The sequence below is a fragment of the Rhincodon typus genome, chromosome 3 (genome assembly GCF_021869965.1).
Source record: "Rhincodon typus isolate 14 chromosome 3, sRhiTyp1.1, whole genome shotgun sequence".
Taxonomy (NCBI): Eukaryota; Metazoa; Chordata; class Chondrichthyes; order Orectolobiformes; family Rhincodontidae; genus Rhincodon; species Rhincodon typus.
Window position 1 is genome coordinate 90,697,394 of NC_063334.1, and position 19,059 is coordinate 90,716,452.

Consider the following 19,059-nt stretch of genomic DNA (forward strand, 5'->3'; position numbering starts at 1 on the left):
TGCTTGTTTCTGCAGTAGAAAGATCTGGAATAATTTTGACTGTTTCTTTGATGGTAAATAAGCCATCACCAGAACTCTCGCTATCTGTGAAAGGACTTGGTTTATCTGCCCGTTCTGTAGGCACTGTCACTAATAATGTTCCCATTTCCAATTTTGTCTCCAGTGATCCAGATGTGGATGTTTCTGCTGTTCTATCACGTGAAGTTGTCATAACAGTGTGAAGAGATTCTCCTTCTAAAGGTGTTTTCCTTGTCACTGGAACCACATGGCTGGTCAACATGGAAACATCAGAAACTTGCCTGTCTGTTTCTTTGATGGTAAATATTTCTTCACCTGAAAACTCTACATCCACAAATTGTGTTAATTTCTGCAGATCCTGAGCGGTTGTTGTGATTTCCTCAGTTGCTGGAAATTTATCTACAGGCTCCATGTCCTTTTCTGGCTGGTGTTCAGTTTCCTTCGTCACTTTTGTAGCTTCGGTTGTGGTTTCTTGAGACGTTACTTTGATTGCTGGTGTTACAATGATATGGGGAACTGGCATTTCCAATTCTTTTGTTATGGCCGAAACCAGTGCATCAGCAGTTTTCTCCTCATCAACCAGAGGTGTTGCTGGAGATTTGTCTGCTTGTTCTGTGGCCACTTTTACCGTCAATTTTACCATTTCTGACATTGTCTCTGAAAGCCCAGATGTAGTCAGACCAGCCTCTCTGTCATATCTGGCTGTAACAGCTGTATGAAGAGTTTCTATCTCTAGTGAGGTTGTCTCTGTCACTGGAGCTACATGTGTAGTTGTTTCTGCAGTAGAAAGCTCTGGAATAAATTTGACCGTTTCTTTGGTAATAAATAATCCTTCACCAGAACTCTCACTATCTGTGAATGGAATTTGTTTCTGCGAATCTTTCTCTGTTCCTGTGGTTTCATCAAATCCTGGAGATTGTTCAGAAGTTTCCATGATGGGTCCTGGCATCTCTTTGATCTCTGTGATCAGTTTTATTGCTTCTGATGTGGATTCCTGAGTCTTTTCTTCAATTCCTGGTGTCACAGTAATTTGAGGAAATCGAAGATCTATTGCTTTTATTGTTGAATCCAATGTATCAACAGTTACCTTCTCTTCAGCCTTAATTGTAGCTGAAGATCTGCCTTCCTGTTCTGTAGGCGCTGTCACCAATAATGGTCCCATTTCCGATTTAGTCTTCAATAATCCATATGTAGATGTTTCCACCATTCTGTCATGTGGAGTTGTCATAACAGTGTGAAGAGATTCTCCTTCTAAAGGCACTTTCCTTGTCACTGGAACCACATGGCTGGTCAACATGGAAACATCAGAAACTTGCCTGTCTGTTTCTTTGACGGTAAATATTTCTTCACCTGAACTCTCCATATCCACAAACTGTGTTGACTTCTGCAAATCCTGAGCAGTTGTTGTGATTTCCTCAGTTGCTGGAGATTTATCGACAGGCTGCATGTCCTTTCCTGGCTGTTGTTTAATTTCCTTCATCACTTTTGTAGCTTTGGTTGTGGTTTCTTGAGACATTTCTTCAATTGCTGGTGTGATTTTCCCTGCTTGTGTTGGGACTGAAACTAATATATCAACATGTTCTTCCTGATCAACCAGAGATGTTGCTGGAGATTTGTCTGCTCGCTCTGTATGTACTCTTGCAAATGCTTTTGTCTCCAGTGATTCAGATGTGGATATTCCAGCCTCTTCATCATGTGTAGCTGTAATGGCTGTCAGATGTGTTTCCCCATCCAGTAAGGTTTTGCTCGTCACTGCAAGTACCTGGCTGCTCATTTCTAAAGTAGAAAGATCTGGAACTGACCTGACTGGTTCTTTACTGGTTAATGTTCCTTCACCAGGGCTCTTAACCTCTGAAGATGGAGTGAATTGTGGTTCTGTTTTTCTTGGTTTTTCAGCAAGTTCAGTATGTATTTTGTCTGTCAGTTTTTCCGTCCTAGTGGTTGGTTTCATTGTTGCCAGAGTGAGCACTCCAACCTCTCTGTCAGTTCCAGGTGCAACAACATCAGTCAGGCGTCCCTCGGTCCCAAATAATCCAATGGTACTGGATACAGTTACCGTAGCGTCCAACCCAGAGCTAATTCTTTCACTACTGATATCCTCAGCTACTGTATTTGGAGTAGATATAGGCAAAGTACCTGCATACATTTCAGTTGGGGTTGCAGTTTCTAGTTTTGGTCTTTTCTCTGAAACATCAGAACCTGTTTCTGGTTTCCTCAAAATAACTGTTTCCATTGTTGCTTTTTTGACAGCATCAGAAACTAGACCACTAATAGTTTCATGTTCTTCACTCGAACTCCTAACCTCTTTTTCAGTACTGAATATTTTCAGTGATTCACTATCTTCAGTCTCAGTAGACTCCAATCTCTTTTCTGTTTGTATTGGAACAATGGTTTCTACTGATGCCGAGATTTTTGACCCTTCTGTTGGTAAGAGCTCTGTTTTTGTAACTGTTGTTGTGACCTCTGCTTCAGCTGTACGTGAAACAGTTTCCTTTGATGCAGTTGTAACAGCCAAATGATATTTGTCTTTCAATGGATCTATTACTGAAAGCTCATCATCTTTCTCCTGAGTCCCTCTGGTTGAATGGGCATAATCCTGTGTGACTGAAGAGATGATCCAGTCTTTGTCATCTTCTGCCCCAGAATGAACTTTAGTTACTTCTTTTGTAATGCCTAGAATTTCAGGTTCTTTACCAGTAGAAACTATTTCCATCCTCTCAGTAGAGATTTCTTGTTTCTGTGCTACAGTAATTCCAGTTATTAAATGAGTCTCACTATCCTTGTGTTTTTGTGTAATATCCATTTCTGGTATTGCTCTTATAGTGGGTGATACACTTTCCACTTGGCCACCCTTTGCTTCCTCCCCATTCGGTGTCTCACATGCGGGATCAAATTCCATTTGGCTCTTGCCACTAATAAAGCTGAGAGATGGAGGCACATCCTCTTCTGTACCTGCTTTTGGTGCTTGTGGTTGAACCAAGTTTCCACTGCCTTCTTTCCTATCATCATCCAACTCATGGATGTGAATGTGTACTATAGTGATCTTGGAACTCTCTTGAGGTGAGACGTCTTTAGTTGATTGATGATGTGGTAATGAAATTGATTCAGTAGAAATAATTTTTCCAGTTTCAAGTTCTTTGGGTTCAAGTCCTGAAATTAAATCCACAAATATGTGTCAGTGAAGGAGACAGAAATGTAGGAAAAGCAGTAAACTACTTAGCTGCTCAAAATTTATCTGCCTTAGATCATGGCTCATCTGTATCTCAACACTTCTTAGCCACTTCAGTTCCAAATCCCTGAGTATCCTTAGCTAACAAAAAATTGCATGCAATATATTTTCCCAGAATGGACACTATTCACAGCAGACAAAAGAAAAAAGCATGTATATGCACTAAAGATGTATTCCAACTCAACAAAACAGTTAACATCCATTCTCAGGCTTGGTTCTCAGGGTAATGAATTGACCAATCAAAGTCAACTTGCCTGGTTTAAAATTTAAACAAAGCTTGGCATATACATAGATCTTTGTCAGTCATCAGTAACTGGTATATTCTCCATGGAAATGCTGCTATCAATTAGAGGTATTCTCCTCTCATAAGTATAAGTGTTATTTTCCCTTTACTTTGGTTTTTCTTGCAACCTGTCATGATTATTGCAAAATGAACAGCTTTGACAAAATGTCGCCTTTTTTCTGCAATACTCAAGTTCTGTACAATCAAACGAATATTTGTAACAAAAATCTACTGCTCTCCATTTTTACATTTTTATTTAGCCTCCCCTCAGCTTTATGCGAGACAACAGTTCCTGGCTCCCACATTCTAAAGTAATGTGTTTGTCTGGCTTGTAAAGAATATGAAAGAATGCTATTTTGCTCTAAACATTTCTAAACTCGTCCCAAAATCTCCTCCTAAATGTCAATTATTTTAGGTAAACCAAAAAATGCATTGAACAGGACAATGATTCTCATAATGAACATTATTTTTAAAAGAGCACCCAGTACTTTAATTAACCTCTCAGTGTTTTTTTATCCCACCTCCAGTTCACTGATTATAAAGCCAGGCATATACATATCTCTTTTGTCATAATGATTGAGGTAAAGTAGTTAAGCTCAAGAAGTAAACAGCAAATTTGTGCAGATGTTGGTAATCCAAAACAAAAACAGAAAAAGTAGGAAGCATTCAGCAGTTTAATAAAACTGTGCAGCAAATAGACACAGATGCAGAAATAAAATTTTAGATGTGGGTTTGGGAAGTTGCACAATCAGCACTAAAGTACTGAAATTAACAGCGTGTCAGGAAACCGGCTCCAACCCACCAACTTTCATATATAACTACAGCTCATTTGGTCAACTGTGAGCAACACTGTCAGGAAAGGCAGATTGTCCATTTCAATACATTAATAACCAAAACCAGCATGGGGTTCGAGACTTTAGAATGAGTGGGCACCTGGGTTTTGTAACTCAGGCTGGCTCCCAACAGGCATCATTGACTGCACATGTGTAAAGAACAAGGTTTCCCAGATGATTCAGCAACATTCATGAACTGTATGAGTTTTCACATCAGAAATGTCTAATTGTTGTGAATCAAAAATATAGCTGATGCCACCCTTGAGAAACCCAATCAACCAGGCCCAGGAGTTTTATTACATTGAAATCTATACAAAAGATGTAACAATGAGTGAGCCATTAGCCAGTCAGAACTGGAGGCATCCTTCAGTGTGCATCAACCTGGATGTGCAGAGTGGTTTTGGTTTGCCAAGAACTTGTAGATAGTGGACAGATTTTGGACAGTCAGTAGGTAAGTTACTTGCTGCAGTATTCATAGCCTGTGACCTACTCTTGTCGCCACTATATTTATGCGGTGAGACAGTTGAGTTTCTGGTCAATGGTAGCCCCCACGATGTTGCTATTGGGGAATTCAGTGATAGTAATGCCATTGAACGTCGAGGGACAATGGTTAGGTTCTGTTTTATTCGAGATGGTCATTGCCTAGTGTTTATGTCGCAGGAATGTTACTTGCCACTTTTCAGCTCAAGCCTGGATATTGTTCAGGTCTTGTTGCATTTGAACATGCGACGGCTTCAGTATCTGAAGAGTAGCAAATGGTGCAGATGATAAGGAAACATTTGACTATATATGGCATCAAGGAACCCTAGCAAAACTGGACTCAATGGAAATCACAGGGAAAATTTTCCATGGTTAGAATCATACCTAACAGAAAGGAAGTTGAATCCCCCACTATCAACATCCTGGGTTACCACTAAGCAGAAACTGAACTGAACCATGGCGACAACAGCAGGTCAAGATGCCAAGAATTCCATGATGAGTAATTCACCTTTGAATCCTCAAAGCCTCTTCACCATGTAAAAGTCACAGTTCAGAATGAGATAGAATACTTTACAAGGGCAGATCCAACAATATTCAAAAAACTTAACACTACTCAGGGCAAATAGCCCACTTGATTGGCATCCCATCCATCGCCTTCAGTATTCACTTCCTCCATCATCAATGCACAGTAGCAGCAGTGTGTACATCTACTAGATGCACTGTAGCAATCCAGGGCAGCAGATGCATGGAGCACCCCACCTATAATGTCCTCTTCAAGCCACACACCATTCTCACTCAAAATTTTATCATAACTTCTTCACTGCTGTTGGTTCAAATCATGAAACTCCTTTCCTAATAGTGCTCTGGGTACAACTACCCCACAATTCGGGAAGGTAATGCTCCATGAAATAAGTTCTTCTCACTGCCCTCAATAGAGCCCTATAAAGACTAATTAATTTTCAGGGAAGCAGTCATAATTTGACAACTGTTTGCATTCAGACCAGGTACATGGAAGTTGAAGCCCTGGATCAGTGAAGGGATGATTTTAAAAGTCAAGCAAAATGGTTTTCCAAGTTAGAATAGCTTACCCCATTTGTAGTTAAAGTTCTATTACAGGTCAGTGAGGAGACAGATTGAGAAAGTTGACAGTTCAAGGGAACCCCACTCTTCTGGCATTGCTTGATAGTGCCTGCTATCGTAAAGGCACCACAGCAGTGGGTATTGCTGTTTGAACTCCAGCTGAACACCAGGTGATATACAGGTGGAAATGGATGGTACGTACAGCTCAACTCTACTGTAGACAGTAACACCAGGCAGCACAGGAACTGCACAGCTCTGGGCATCAGGATGCCAAAGGAGCGTAAAAAGGGGAACAAAAGTGAAAGAGGTACTACCCTGAGCACAGGATCTGTGGACAGAGGAGAAGCCATCTGTGAACAACTAAGAACCAGTGGCATGGGAGGGTGTGACTCTCTAAGGAGATAGCCACAGACATCGGTACCCCAGGCAGTGGCAGAATTGCACAGGCTGCTGCAGCCTAGTGCATCATTCAGGACAGATTGCCTCTTTTCTGATGCTGCATACCACATAAGGATTACAAAGGATGGGCTATCACAGGATCAGAGGGCACTGCGTCTGTTGCCAAGGGTGGTGTCCTGCAACACCAGCAGGCCAAGGGAGATGATGCTGAAGGGACAGATGACCCGGCTGCCTGACAAGGTGATCTCCAACTGGCACATTCAGAAAGAGGTTTTACCACCCCTCTCCCTCATGTGTGTCAAGATTCTAGCTCCCCGTGTCATCTTAATTCCTGTCGGGCAGTGGCAGGCTTTTCTATAAACTCCCTTCCTTAAGATAAGCAACAGTCTCAGTGATGGCTGCCTGAAACCTGATTCTGTTCCTGCCCTCACTAGCTTTAATCGGGTGGGAAATCTGTTTCCAACTCAACTTGGGGCTCACCCCCATGAAAATTGCAACTGGAGTCAGTTATCTGGTCGAGAAGGGGTTCTAAACCCAATAAAGTCCTCCTGTTTCCCATCTTCAATGGGAAAATCCTGACGCTATATTCTTTGTTTCTGCCATTTCTAGAATTCATTGAATGCTGGCTCCGCAATATCCCTTCACGTTACAGTGATGCAATTAATTCATCATGACAGGGCATGCTTATTGTTTGGTAATCTCAGAGGTCTGATGTAAACGCTGTGGCTGGGATAAAATGGTACTGACAGAAGTACAGCAGTAAGTTCCAGGTTTCCTGAATGCCAAAAGACACTGTCTCTCAACTCCCAGGATATCTTTAAGTTAGAATTTCATTCAAAAGTTCAGATGTTGTGCATCTCCAAAGTTGAAATTAGTAATCACATCAATTGAACTTTGTTATCAAAAGCACGTAATTCTTGATCTAACCTCCTTCTCTGTTCTTCAATTATTTCTTGATCTAATCTAATTCTCTGTTTTTCCAATTATTTCTGCACAAAAATGTCCTATGAACAGGGCCTGCTTGTTCATGCCTATTCTATTCTGCCTTAGGACACTGCTTATCTGACTAATCTTCTCCTTTCAGATCTCACAACTAAACAGCCTTAGTACAGCTGTGACAAAAATTAGATGCTTTAAAACAGCATCAGATCGCTGAGATAAAGAAACACCTCGAATTGAAATGATAGTTCTCAGCTCTGTAATTCTAGTGGATAATTGGTATGCTTTGTTATGCTGTGCAAAGGGTAATGGCTACAAATTATATTTAATTATTTATTGAAGCCCAAGATAGTATTGGTACTTTGACCTGTACACGCAAATACTTTAAAGCATTTGATTTCATGATTGGTAAGTAAGCTACATTGACAAATAATAGTACTGATATGTACCAATGTTCTCCAGTGGTTATAGCAACTGCAGTTTTCACAAGGTCCCCCTAAAATGCAAAGTCCACTGCTTAATGATTCGACACCTCTACCAAACAACAAGATCATCATTATTCTTACCTACCAACAGTCCCACTACACTACATTGAGTTCTACTAAAAGATACCTGACCAGGAACAGTCACTCTGTATCTTTCTGCAGATGCTGTCTGATCTGCTGATTGTATAAAAACAGAAAATGTTGGATGCAATATTGGAGTTTTCAATCATAATTTCATTCTAGTTTGGGCACTTACCAATTCCAATGCATGCATTACATTTCTTCAAAGCAGATTGTAAGTCATTGCAACCTCATGATACAACTCAATACTGTTGCTAAGCATCAAAAATGTGGCTTATAAGGAAGTTCAAAAGTTGTAATAAGAGCAGGAGTACACTACTTACTTGCTTGTTACTTTTGGGTAACAAAAATTCATTAATCACAGAATTAAAACTTACAACTGACCTACCATCAACTGCCACTACAGAAGAGACTTCCAAGCTGTTACCACTTTTTGCATGTAGAAATGTTTCCTAACTTCATTCTTGAATGGTCTGGCTTTAAGTTTTTGCTTATGTCCCGACTTGTCCTTAAGTTCCCAACCAGTGGAAATAGTTTCTTTTCACCACCCTATCTGTTCCCGTTAATATATTGAAAGCTTCAATCAAATCACCCCTTAACCTTTTAAGTTCCTGGGTATATAGCTCTTTCTTCTGTAATCTTGCCTTGTAACCAGTGGAGTCCAGGTATTATTCTAATCAATCTGCCCTGCACTCTCTCCAGGCAAACATGTCCTTTCTAAGGAGTGGTGTCCAGAATTGCTCACAGTACTCCAGGTATGATTTTTTGGAGCATCTCCAAAAAGATTTTGTGATCTATGTGAATGAAACTGTTTCAAGCCTTTTGTACCTCCTTTACTTTTACTTTTTTTTTCACAAACTTGAAAGTGTTCTGCTCTTTCCTTATTTGCCCATTCAATTTACCCTTCTTTTCAATTTTATGATTTCATCTATCATGCTGTCTATCTTGTTGTCTTCAATAAACTTAAATATGTGGCTCTCTATTCTATTATCTTAGCTATTACTATGCACAGTAAATATTTGAGGATCTAACCACAAATTTCAGTGGGACTCTACTAGCCTCATGTTTTCAGCTGTAACACCCACTCTTTATCTCTACTGGGGGTCTCCTCCTGCTCAGCCACATGCCTAACTATGGGAATCAATTGTCGTCAATTGTATGAGCTTCGACATTAACAAACGGTCTGGTAAAATAGTTATGATATTTCTCTGTCCATCACTTTACTCTCATCTTCACAAAATTCAATTAAGTTTCATCAGAAATGACATATCCTTACAAATCCATGCTGGCTCTCTTTGATCAGCAGAATAATTTCAAGGTGTACAGTCTTTCCATTCTTAATTATTAAAATTTATAAATTTCCAAACAACAGGCATTTGTTAAGACATTGACAATGTTCCCATCGACTTGCTTTCTTTAGGCAAACACATCTGGTTCTTGGGGATTTGCTCCTTACTCTTCATTGCTATTCATTTGCTCAAATTAATTTTGGTGAGACACATTTACAGTTTCAATATTAGCTTCCTTACCATCTCTAGAATACTGTCTGTTTCCTCCATTGCAAATATCAATGCAAGGAGTTATTTAACATGTCTGCCATGTCATTACTTTCATTGTCAATTTTCATACAGCCCACATTGTTCTAAACCACTCTCTTTTTCCTAACATAATTGTAAAATAAATTCCATTGATTATGTTCCTTGAAAGTTCTTTTCATATATTTTTTGTGGCTTTTACTATCTATTATGTTGCATTTCTTTCTATTGTTTGCACTCACCAAGATCTGCGCTTTTTTTGCATTCTTTGATGCTTTTTCTTTTTGTTTTCTGTTGTCCCTTACCACTTTAGCTATGTATGGCTGACTTTTTATTGGAAAATAGAACTCCTGCACTTTTGGAGGAATGAACCCATTCTGTATCATGTCTTTTTGAAAACATTGCTATTCTGCTATTGCTATTGCTAACTGAAAAAAAATTCCAGTTATTGTGGACAGGCTCACCCCATCTCATTGAAATTAGCCTCAACTAAATCTACAATCTTAGTGCCTGTGTTGCATTTCTCACTTTCAAACAGTACATTGATCTCAGTCCTACTAAGGTCATAATTAGGTAAGTGCTAACATCTCTTCAGATATTACCCAAATCTGCAAAAAACTCATTGTTGATCTAAAATGGCCATGAGACATCGGAGCAAAATTATGCCATTCAGCCCATTAAATCTGCTCCACCATTCAATCATGGCTGAAATGTTTCTCCACCCCATTCTCTTGCCTTCTTCCCCATAACCTTTAATCCCTTTACTAATCAAGAACCTATTTTTCTCTGTCTTAAATACACTAAATTACTTAGCCTGCACTATCCTTCTGGGGCAATGAGTTCACACAGATCCTCACCCTCTGGCTGAACAAATCCCTCCTAGTCTCAGTTCAAAAGGATTGTCTCTTCCCCCTGAGGCTCTGCCCTTAAGTCTTTGTCTCTCCTACAATAGAAACATCTTCTCCATTCTCTATTCAGGCCTCTCATTCACTGAGATCTCCTCTCATCCTTCAAAACTCCATTGAGCACAGGGCTGGATTCCTTAACCGCCCCTCATATGGACAAAGATTCCTCAACCACTCCTCACATAAGTTCTTCACCCCCCAGGATCATTCTTGTAAACCCCCTCTGGACCCCCTTCCAGGCTCGCATATCCTTCTTGAGATACAGGACCCAAAACTGCTCCAATATTCCAAATGCAAGTTCCAATATGCCAACCAGAGCCCAATACAGCCTCAGCAGTACATCTCTGCTCTTGTTTTCTATCCCTTTTGAAATGAATGCTAACATTGCATTTGCCTTCCTGCCAACTGAACTTGCATGTTAACTTTAAGAGAATCCTGAATTTGAACTCCCAAGTCCTTACATGCTTCAGATTTTAAAAGCCTTTCACCATTTAGAAAATAGACTATGCCTCTATTCTTCCTGCCAAAGTGTATAACTTCAGACTTTCCCACATTGTTCTCCATCTGCCACTTCCATTCCCATGCTCCCAGCCTGTCCAAGTCATTCTGCGGCTTTCCTTCTTCCACAACACCATGTATTCCTCCACCTATCTTTGTGTTATCTGCAAATTTAGCAACAATGCTCTCAGGTCCTTCGTCCAGATCATTAATGCATAACGTAAACAGTTGTAGCCCCAACACTGACCCTTGCAGAGGTCTGCTAGTCACCAGCTGCCCTATTGAAAAAGACCCCTTTATCCCTACTCTCAGCCACAGTGCTCAGTACTCCACAATTTCATCCTTAACAATGGACTCTAAAACCTTACCAACGACAAGGTCAGGCTAACAGGCTTACAACGATCCTTCTTCTGCTTCCCTCCTATCTTAAATGGGGATGTTACATGAGCCATTTTCCAGTCTTCTGGGACTCTTCCTGATTCTAGCATATATGGCCTTAATTCTTTTCGGTGTCCAAAACATTGTAGCAGAAAGCTATCCTGAGCACACTCAAGAAATTTGTAGTCTTTCTAAATACAAGCACATCTGCTTATCCCAGGATGTATAAAAGGTAAACTTTTACCTTCACCATATTAAGGAGATATGTTTTATGCAATGTATTGTAATTATTTGTGTAATTAAATGTTCATAATTTTACAATTATTTTAAATTTTTTGGTTCATGCCTGTCTATATTTGTCATAAATTATGATCGTTTCATTTGTATCACCATCACAATTCAGCACATACCTTCATGAAGATTTGTGAATAAATTAGTTATGAATCTACCTGGACAGTATATCTGTGGAGCAGATCATCCCGCCCTTACAGATCCTTCCTAATTTCATCCCTTTGCAGTGAAGGTAAAAATGTACCCGTGGGTTTACCAATCCCAGTAATACACCATTCAGATATATCACCAAGTAACAAAAATGTCAGCAGCCTTTCAATTTAAAATTTTCATCACTACCTTCATTTTTTCCTTTTGAAATTACTAAAATCCACTCAACTTTAGCACAGCAATTTCCACATCAGTGTTACAGTACACCAATCATTTCAACTGAAATCATACTATGCGATATTAGTACTGTCATTAGATTCATATGAAATATTTTGCCTGCTATTTTAATGAAGCAGGTAGGTCTTTGCTAAAGAAGCAAAATAAAAGATTGTCTTTTAAATGTATTCATTACCAATATTACTGATTTCAGTTTCCTATGACTGTTACTAATCAAGCATACCACCATAAATACAGGTTCCTAATCCAATCACCAATGTCCCTTAATTCATATTCAAACCAGAAATTACAATCAAAACACACCCAAATTACACCTTTAGTCATGGTATGTATTTCAGAAATCTAATCCTGTTTGTGTCAAATCAGTGCATTTGTTAAGTGCCTTCTGCAGGTAAGATAAAAACTAAAATTCTGACAAAAACTCACCAATGGTTAATTTAAATTCAAGTACAAGGTAACATTTCTTGGCAAATTTAGGATATATTAATCAGCATTCAACTCAACTCTGCATCAGATAATATTAACTATACAACTTGGCTCAGATTTCCAATGTTAGTGTAAAATAGAAAATAAAGCTGATAAACTGTAAGAAATGTTCATAAACTGAAATATACTATAATCTCATTTGTTTACTTTGGCGCACATTTTAAATATAATGAGCCATACATTCTATTTTTGCATGACAAACAGAAGCTGTGTATGCATTTGATTGTAGTTAGCAGCCTGTTAATTAAATTGAGATAAAAACCAAAAGAACTGCGGATGCTGTAAGCCAGGAACAAAAACAAAGTTGCTGGAAAAGCTCAGCAGGTCTGACAGCATCTGTGAAGGAGAAAACAGAGTTAACGTTTCGGGTCCGGTGACTCTTCCTCAGAACGGTCCTCAGCATTATTAAATTATTATTAAATTGTGATATTGTGCAGTTCCTGAGAATGTAATTTCATTTCAGGGAACAAAAAAAGTTAACATTTCCAAGCTGCCTACACTAATTAACCTTTATCACATTTAAATCCATTAATAAATAATTTAAATGGTAGAAATCTTGGAGATGTTGCTCAGGCAACTTTAAAATGTTGCGTAGATATTTGACGGCTACTTTGGTCGTTTGCAGCAGAAGTTAATCCACATCAGTCAGAGCTTTCTTAACGTCAAGTTCCTTTATTCACTGCCATGACAGAGATCTGGAATTTCCTCAGGGCCACTCTCTGCCAAATAGTGGGGGAAGGCAAGAGGGTTCTACCCCACCATAAATGAAGATGCCACAGCGGAAACCCCAAGCAAATTCATGGCTCAAAACTGTTCATTGTTGTAGCTGTCTCCGCTGTAAACGGTGCACTTCCTATACCTCTGTGCTCATTACTGCTGCAGTCATGCCGTCAGGTAGAAAATTGTTCAGTACTTCGTAGTTGCAAAAAGGCTGAGAAGTACGATTCTGTTCTGATGTGGCAGTGATTTGAAATGTCTGACCTTAAACGCACTCCACAGCAGGTCCGGCCAAGTACAAAATCATAACATTTTGCTCCATGTTGCTGAGTGACATTGTTTCAGGCAGGAGTAGGATAGTTCAGAGTTCAGAGCCAAAGGAGGAAAACAGTGGTTTAGTGGTAATGTCACGTGACTCGTAATCCAGAATGCCAGGATGATGTTCTCTGAGGTCATGGGTTTGAATCCCATCATGATAGATGTTGAAATCTGAATTCAATAAAATCTATAATTAAAACATATCGTTTGGTACTATCACTGTACTAATAATCGAGACACCTGAGCTCAAATCCAACTTGGCAGTTGGTAGAATTTGAGCTAGGAAAATCTGGAAAAAAGTTTAATTATGACCATGAATCAATTGTTGTGGAAATCTAGTTTGCCAATGTCATTTTGGGAAGGAAGTCTGCTATCCTTGCCTGGTTTGGCTTACATTTGACTCCAGACACATAACAATGTAGTTGATTCTCAATGCCCTCTGAAACAGCATAGCAAGCCACTCAGTTGTATCAAACCACTAAAAAGTCACAGAAAAGGTGTGAAACTGAACAGACTACCTGGCTACCACCTAGGCACCAGAAATGACAAAAGCACACTCAGCCGTGTTGACCCTGCAAATGAAGAGTGCAGGAGGGCATGCCAGGAGCAGCAGTAGGCATATCTAAAAATGACATGCCAACTTGGTGAAGCTACACTATAGGATAAGTGATCCCGCAACCAACAGATCAGATGTAAGCTCTGCAGTCCTGTCACATCCAGTCATGAATAGTGGTGGACAGTTGAACAACAGACAAGAGGTGCAGAATGCACAAATGTCCCCAGCACACCAATGCAGAAGACAAGGCAGAAGCATTTGCATCCATTTTCAACCAGAATTGACAAGTGAATGATCTATTTTACCACCTCCTGAGGTCCCCATTATCACAGATGCCAGTCTTCAAACAACATCAAGAAATGCCTGAAAGCGCTGGATACTGCAATGACCATGGACCTGACAACAATCAAATGGCAGGACTGATGACTTGTGCTCCAGGACTAGCTGCAGCCCTGAACAAGATGTTACAAATTAGCCAGGATACTGTCAACTACCCAGCAATGTGGAAAATAGCCTCAATAAGTAGGACAAATCCAATCAGTTCAATTATCATGCCATCAGTCTACTTTTAATTATCCGGAAAGAATTGTAAGTGTCATACACAATGCTAACAAGCAGTGCTTGCACATGATTAACCTGATCGCTGAGGCTCAGTTTGTGTTCTACCAGAGCCACTCAGCTCCTGAACTCATTGCAGCTTGGTCCAAACATGGACAAAAGAGTTGAATTCCAGACGTAAGATGACAGTGACTATCCTTGTCATCGAGGCAGCATTTAAACTTGTATGGCACCAGGGAGCCCCAGAAATACTGGATTCAGACGGAAGCAGGAGAAAACTCTCCAATGGTCAGAGTCATACCTAGCATGGAAGAAGATGGATGTGGTTGTTGAAAGTCAAAAATCTGAGGCCAACTACATCCCCGCAGCAATTCCTCAAGTTAGTATCCTATACCCAATCATTTTCAGCTGCATCATCTTTCATTTTCCTTCCAAGATAAAGTCAGAGATAGGGATAATTAATGACTCCTGCACAATGCTAAGCACCTTTTGAGCCTCTTTACACATTGAAGCTCTGTATGTCTATGTGCAGCATGACCTGGGCAACATCCAGATTTGACCTGATAAGTGACAAGTAACTTACATCATACAAGTGTCAGGCAATGGCCATCTCCAACAAGAGAAAATCTAAACATCTCCCTTTGAAATTCAATGACAATAATTTCCCTATAAGTTTCCCTCCAAAACACGCACAATTTTAATCTGTAACTATATCGCCATTCCTTCACTGTCAATGGGTCAACATCCTGAAACTCCCCTGTTATTAACAACCTGGCTGCTACCATTAACCAAAAGCTGAACTGGAAATGCAGGTTAGAGCCTATGGGTTCTACAGCTTAACTTCCTGCAGTCCAATGCCTGTCTGTCTTTTCGAAGGTACAGGGCAGCGGTGTGATTGGAATACTCTCTAGGTGTCTTGCAGGACAAAGCAGCACACTTGATTGGCACCCCATCCACCAACTTCAATATTCATTTCCTTCACCACTGGCGCACACTGGCAGCCATGTGTACAATTTACAAGATGCGCTGCCGTAACTCGCCAAGCCACATTCAACAATACCTTCCAAATCCATGACCTCGACCATCTAGAAAGACAGTGGCAATGGATTTATGAGAACACCACTGCCTGCAAGTTCTCTTCCAAGCTGCACATCATCTTGGTTTGTAACTTTATCACTGTAACTTCACTGTCACTGGGTCAAAAACCTGGAACTCCCTTCCTAAGGCAAAAGGGGTAGCCAGTTAATACAGGCTTGTGGGTAATAAATGCCAGCAGCAATACCCACATCCCATGAAAGAATAAGAAATAAAGGATGTATGAAGCAAAGGAAATGATTTCAACAAAATCATTAGTAAAGATCAAGCATCTGGACACAGAGCTTGCCTTGGCTCAGAGACAAAATATTCAAGCCCCACTATAGCAATTTGAGCAGTAATCCAGGCTAATATCCAATGCAGCAATGAAGGGTGCCATGTTCTGCACAAGTATTCACTTGCTAAGATGGCCACAAGTATATTATAGCACTATTCAAAGAGAGGCTTCAAGTCCTCGTAGATCAACACTTTTTTGTCATTTGTATGAAGTATTTTCCACCACTGTCTGCTCTGTTTCCCTATATTATCTAGTCACTCAGTTCATGGATTGCAAAGCACATCAAGCAGAATCTTGGCAAGGTAGAGGAAGCAGTGTAGTGGCATACCTGAACTCTGCTGTCTTCTCACCTCCCCAAGAATTATGTTTTGATTGGAAAGGCACATAGGTGGTCATCTTGCCTAGTTGCCGATTTGAGGCCTTAAACTGGTCTATTAAGGATTGCTTAGGAGTCTGCCAAGAGTGCTGGTTTAAATCAGAGGCAAGTGCAACCACTGAAAATGGACTGCGGGCTATTTATCAGCTGGGAGTGAAAGAGGGATCCTCAATCAAAGGCAATCAGTGTCTGACTGAAGACATGAATATAAGGCGGGGTGTTGTTTACAGACAGCTGTTTTAACACACCTGTCCCCCCTCTGCCCATGTGTTTGATCTCTGCAAACTGCAATGCCCACCTCAAATGACTCTCTTATCTTGCTTCTAGATCACCGGACTCCAGGGTTCCACTTCCAACAGCAGCCATGGCTTACCCTGGGACACTGCCAAGCACAGGAACTGCCACTGTCTGATTGGTCAGCAATTCCTGGAGGGCAGGACGTCTATTCCAGGGACTTAGTCCCAAAGCAAGCCCATCGGAGTCTTCAGACCTGAATGATTGGCAGAAGATTCAACGGGTCTTACTTAGAATATGCAGCGCATGTCAATGCAAGTCATTGCTTTATTAGGTTACAAAGTGCTTAAACAAAGGCTGTCTTTCTTCAATGATCTTTAAAGTCAGTTTTGAAATATCACATTCCTGGAATTTTGCCGGCCAAAGTATAGAAACAGTACCTGTTGGAAATTCAGGCAATATTATGCATGATTTTCCGACCAAGTCAGTAAATGCAGTAAGACTTCAGATTACGCAGTCCTAGCAGGCAAGACTCGGTGTGTCAAGTATCTAAACATTTCTTCCATTATGTTTTTAATTTTTAGTTTTCATCAGCCAAAAACAAAATGTTCAGTTGGATATGTCAATGTTTTTTTGTCTGACATCTTGATTGTCTGTTATTCATTTCTCTTATCCTTCTCTTCTTTTATAAGTTACCAGTATGATGGTTGATAAATGCTTTAGAATATTTTACAGGTAAAATATATTATGTCAAAGAATGCTGAAAAAAATACTAAATCAAGTAGATTTACCAATGCTGAATGACAGCATAAGTGATTTGAAATAAAAATAGCAATATTCATTTTTAATAACAGGTTGTCTGCTATTGACATTGCTGACTTAAAGAAAATTTCAAAATCTTCGTCTCATTGTGGAAGAGAATTTATTTCCTTGCTTGAAATAATTATGTGGAGCCACATAGACAGATCAATAGTTTAATTCTTAATCAATTGAAGAGACAAAATGCACCAAAGATTAAATCATCCCTAATGTAAAGTCAAATATTGTTAATGATGTCAATAATTTATGTAGATTCACTTGAAGTATGAGTAAATCAGAACCTGACGTTTGAATGCTTATACAGTCTGGAGGTAAAGGTGATGCAGCACACACTCATCGGTAGAGTCTGAATTTAAAAGTAGTGTTTGCTCTGTAACAGGACACTGCCAAGCCTTAACATCAGAAAAACCTCCAGTGTGGGGTTCTCAATTCCCAGATAATCACATCAGCTTTTTCCACAGTGCCTAAGGCTCTGTTTCAGCTGGAGGAAATGGCTGGCTGGTGATTTAACCTGTCAATAAATCCGACTGTTAAAAGCAAGTTCAACCCATTATTGCCCACATGTGACAGAATTCTTCTCTTGCTAACGGCATTTCAATAAATGGATTAGTAAGACCCTACTTGGGAAGTTCTCTTTGGAGAGAAGAAAGCCAAGAAGAGACATTATGGAAGTCTTCAAAACTGGGAGGGACTGGATCAGTAGATAGGGAGAAACTGTTCCTGCTCTAGAACCTGGGTGCACACGTTTAAAATGCTTTGCTATAGAAGTAAACGTGAGGTGAGAGAAAAAGACATTTCACACAAGTGGTTCAGGTCTGGAATGCACTGCCTGGAAGTGTGCTCGAATCAGGTTCAATCAAAGCATTCAAGACAGCATTGGGTGATTATTAAATAGAAATAACAACAAGGTGAGGGTACGGGGAAAAGATAGGAGTATGGTTCTAAGTCATGATGTTACTTCGCAGAGCCAGTGCAGACACAATGGGCTAAATAGCCTCCTTCTACACTGTCTCCAGTAGTTTTGAGGGATGGAATGGATGGATAAAAAGAACAAGAGTATTAGCAGGCATCCTTAAAAACCATCTAATTCTGCAGAGTAGGCACATGTCTGAGATGGGTGATAGTCAGAGAGTTTGCTGGTGACATGTAACATAGGAAAGCAGAACTAGCTCAGTTGGGTAGACAGACAGTGTGGATCAGATTGGTGCCAATTGCATGGGTTTAAATCCTGGTTTCGACTGCAATGGATTCAGGATATGCTTCCTTACCCTACTCAGGTTGACGACATGGTGCTAGGAGTCAGAGGTGCCCTTGGGCATTGTCATTCAGTGGCTGTATCTGAGAAGGTAGAGCTGGATTAGAGTTAGCTCCGCAGCTCCCACATCACTTATAGTCTTATTCAAATTGCGTAGGTATTAATTAGTCATTGTCAAGCAGAAGAAGAGGAAGAGTACTGCTGTTCTGTGGGTCCATACTCCAATGTATAAAACTAATTTAAATATGGGTGGCAATGGTGTAGTGTTACTGTTCCTGAACTAACAAAGGGCCTGTACTGTGCTGTACTGTTCTATGTTCTTTAAAGAAAAACAGGTAATGATTTGGGGTCTTATGTTCGAATCATCTACCATAGTGGAGTTTGCAATTCAATAAAATCTTGAGTTAAGAGGCTAATGATGAGTTTGAAATCATGTCAATTGATTAGGGTTAAAATTGAATCAGAGATAGTAGGAACTGCAGATGCTGGAGAATCCGAGACAACAAGGTGCAGGGCTGGATGAACACAGCAGGCCAAGCAGCATCAT

At 40.0% G+C, this 19,059-nt stretch overlaps 1 protein-coding gene across 1 annotated transcript in view; it reads right to left on the reverse strand.

Annotated features, from left to right (window-relative positions):
- Position 1: 1 nt before the first annotated feature.
- LOC125481827 (versican core protein-like) overlaps positions 2 to 19,059 on the reverse strand; it is a gene marked incomplete at its 3' end in the record, with an annotated part of 115,445 nt that continues 96,387 nt past the window's right edge. The window contains exon 8 of the mRNA XM_048593749.1: positions 2 to 3,168. Coding sequence (XP_048449706.1) covers positions 2 to 3,168 — 3,167 coding nt within the window. The remainder of the gene's footprint in view (positions 3,169 to 19,059) is intronic.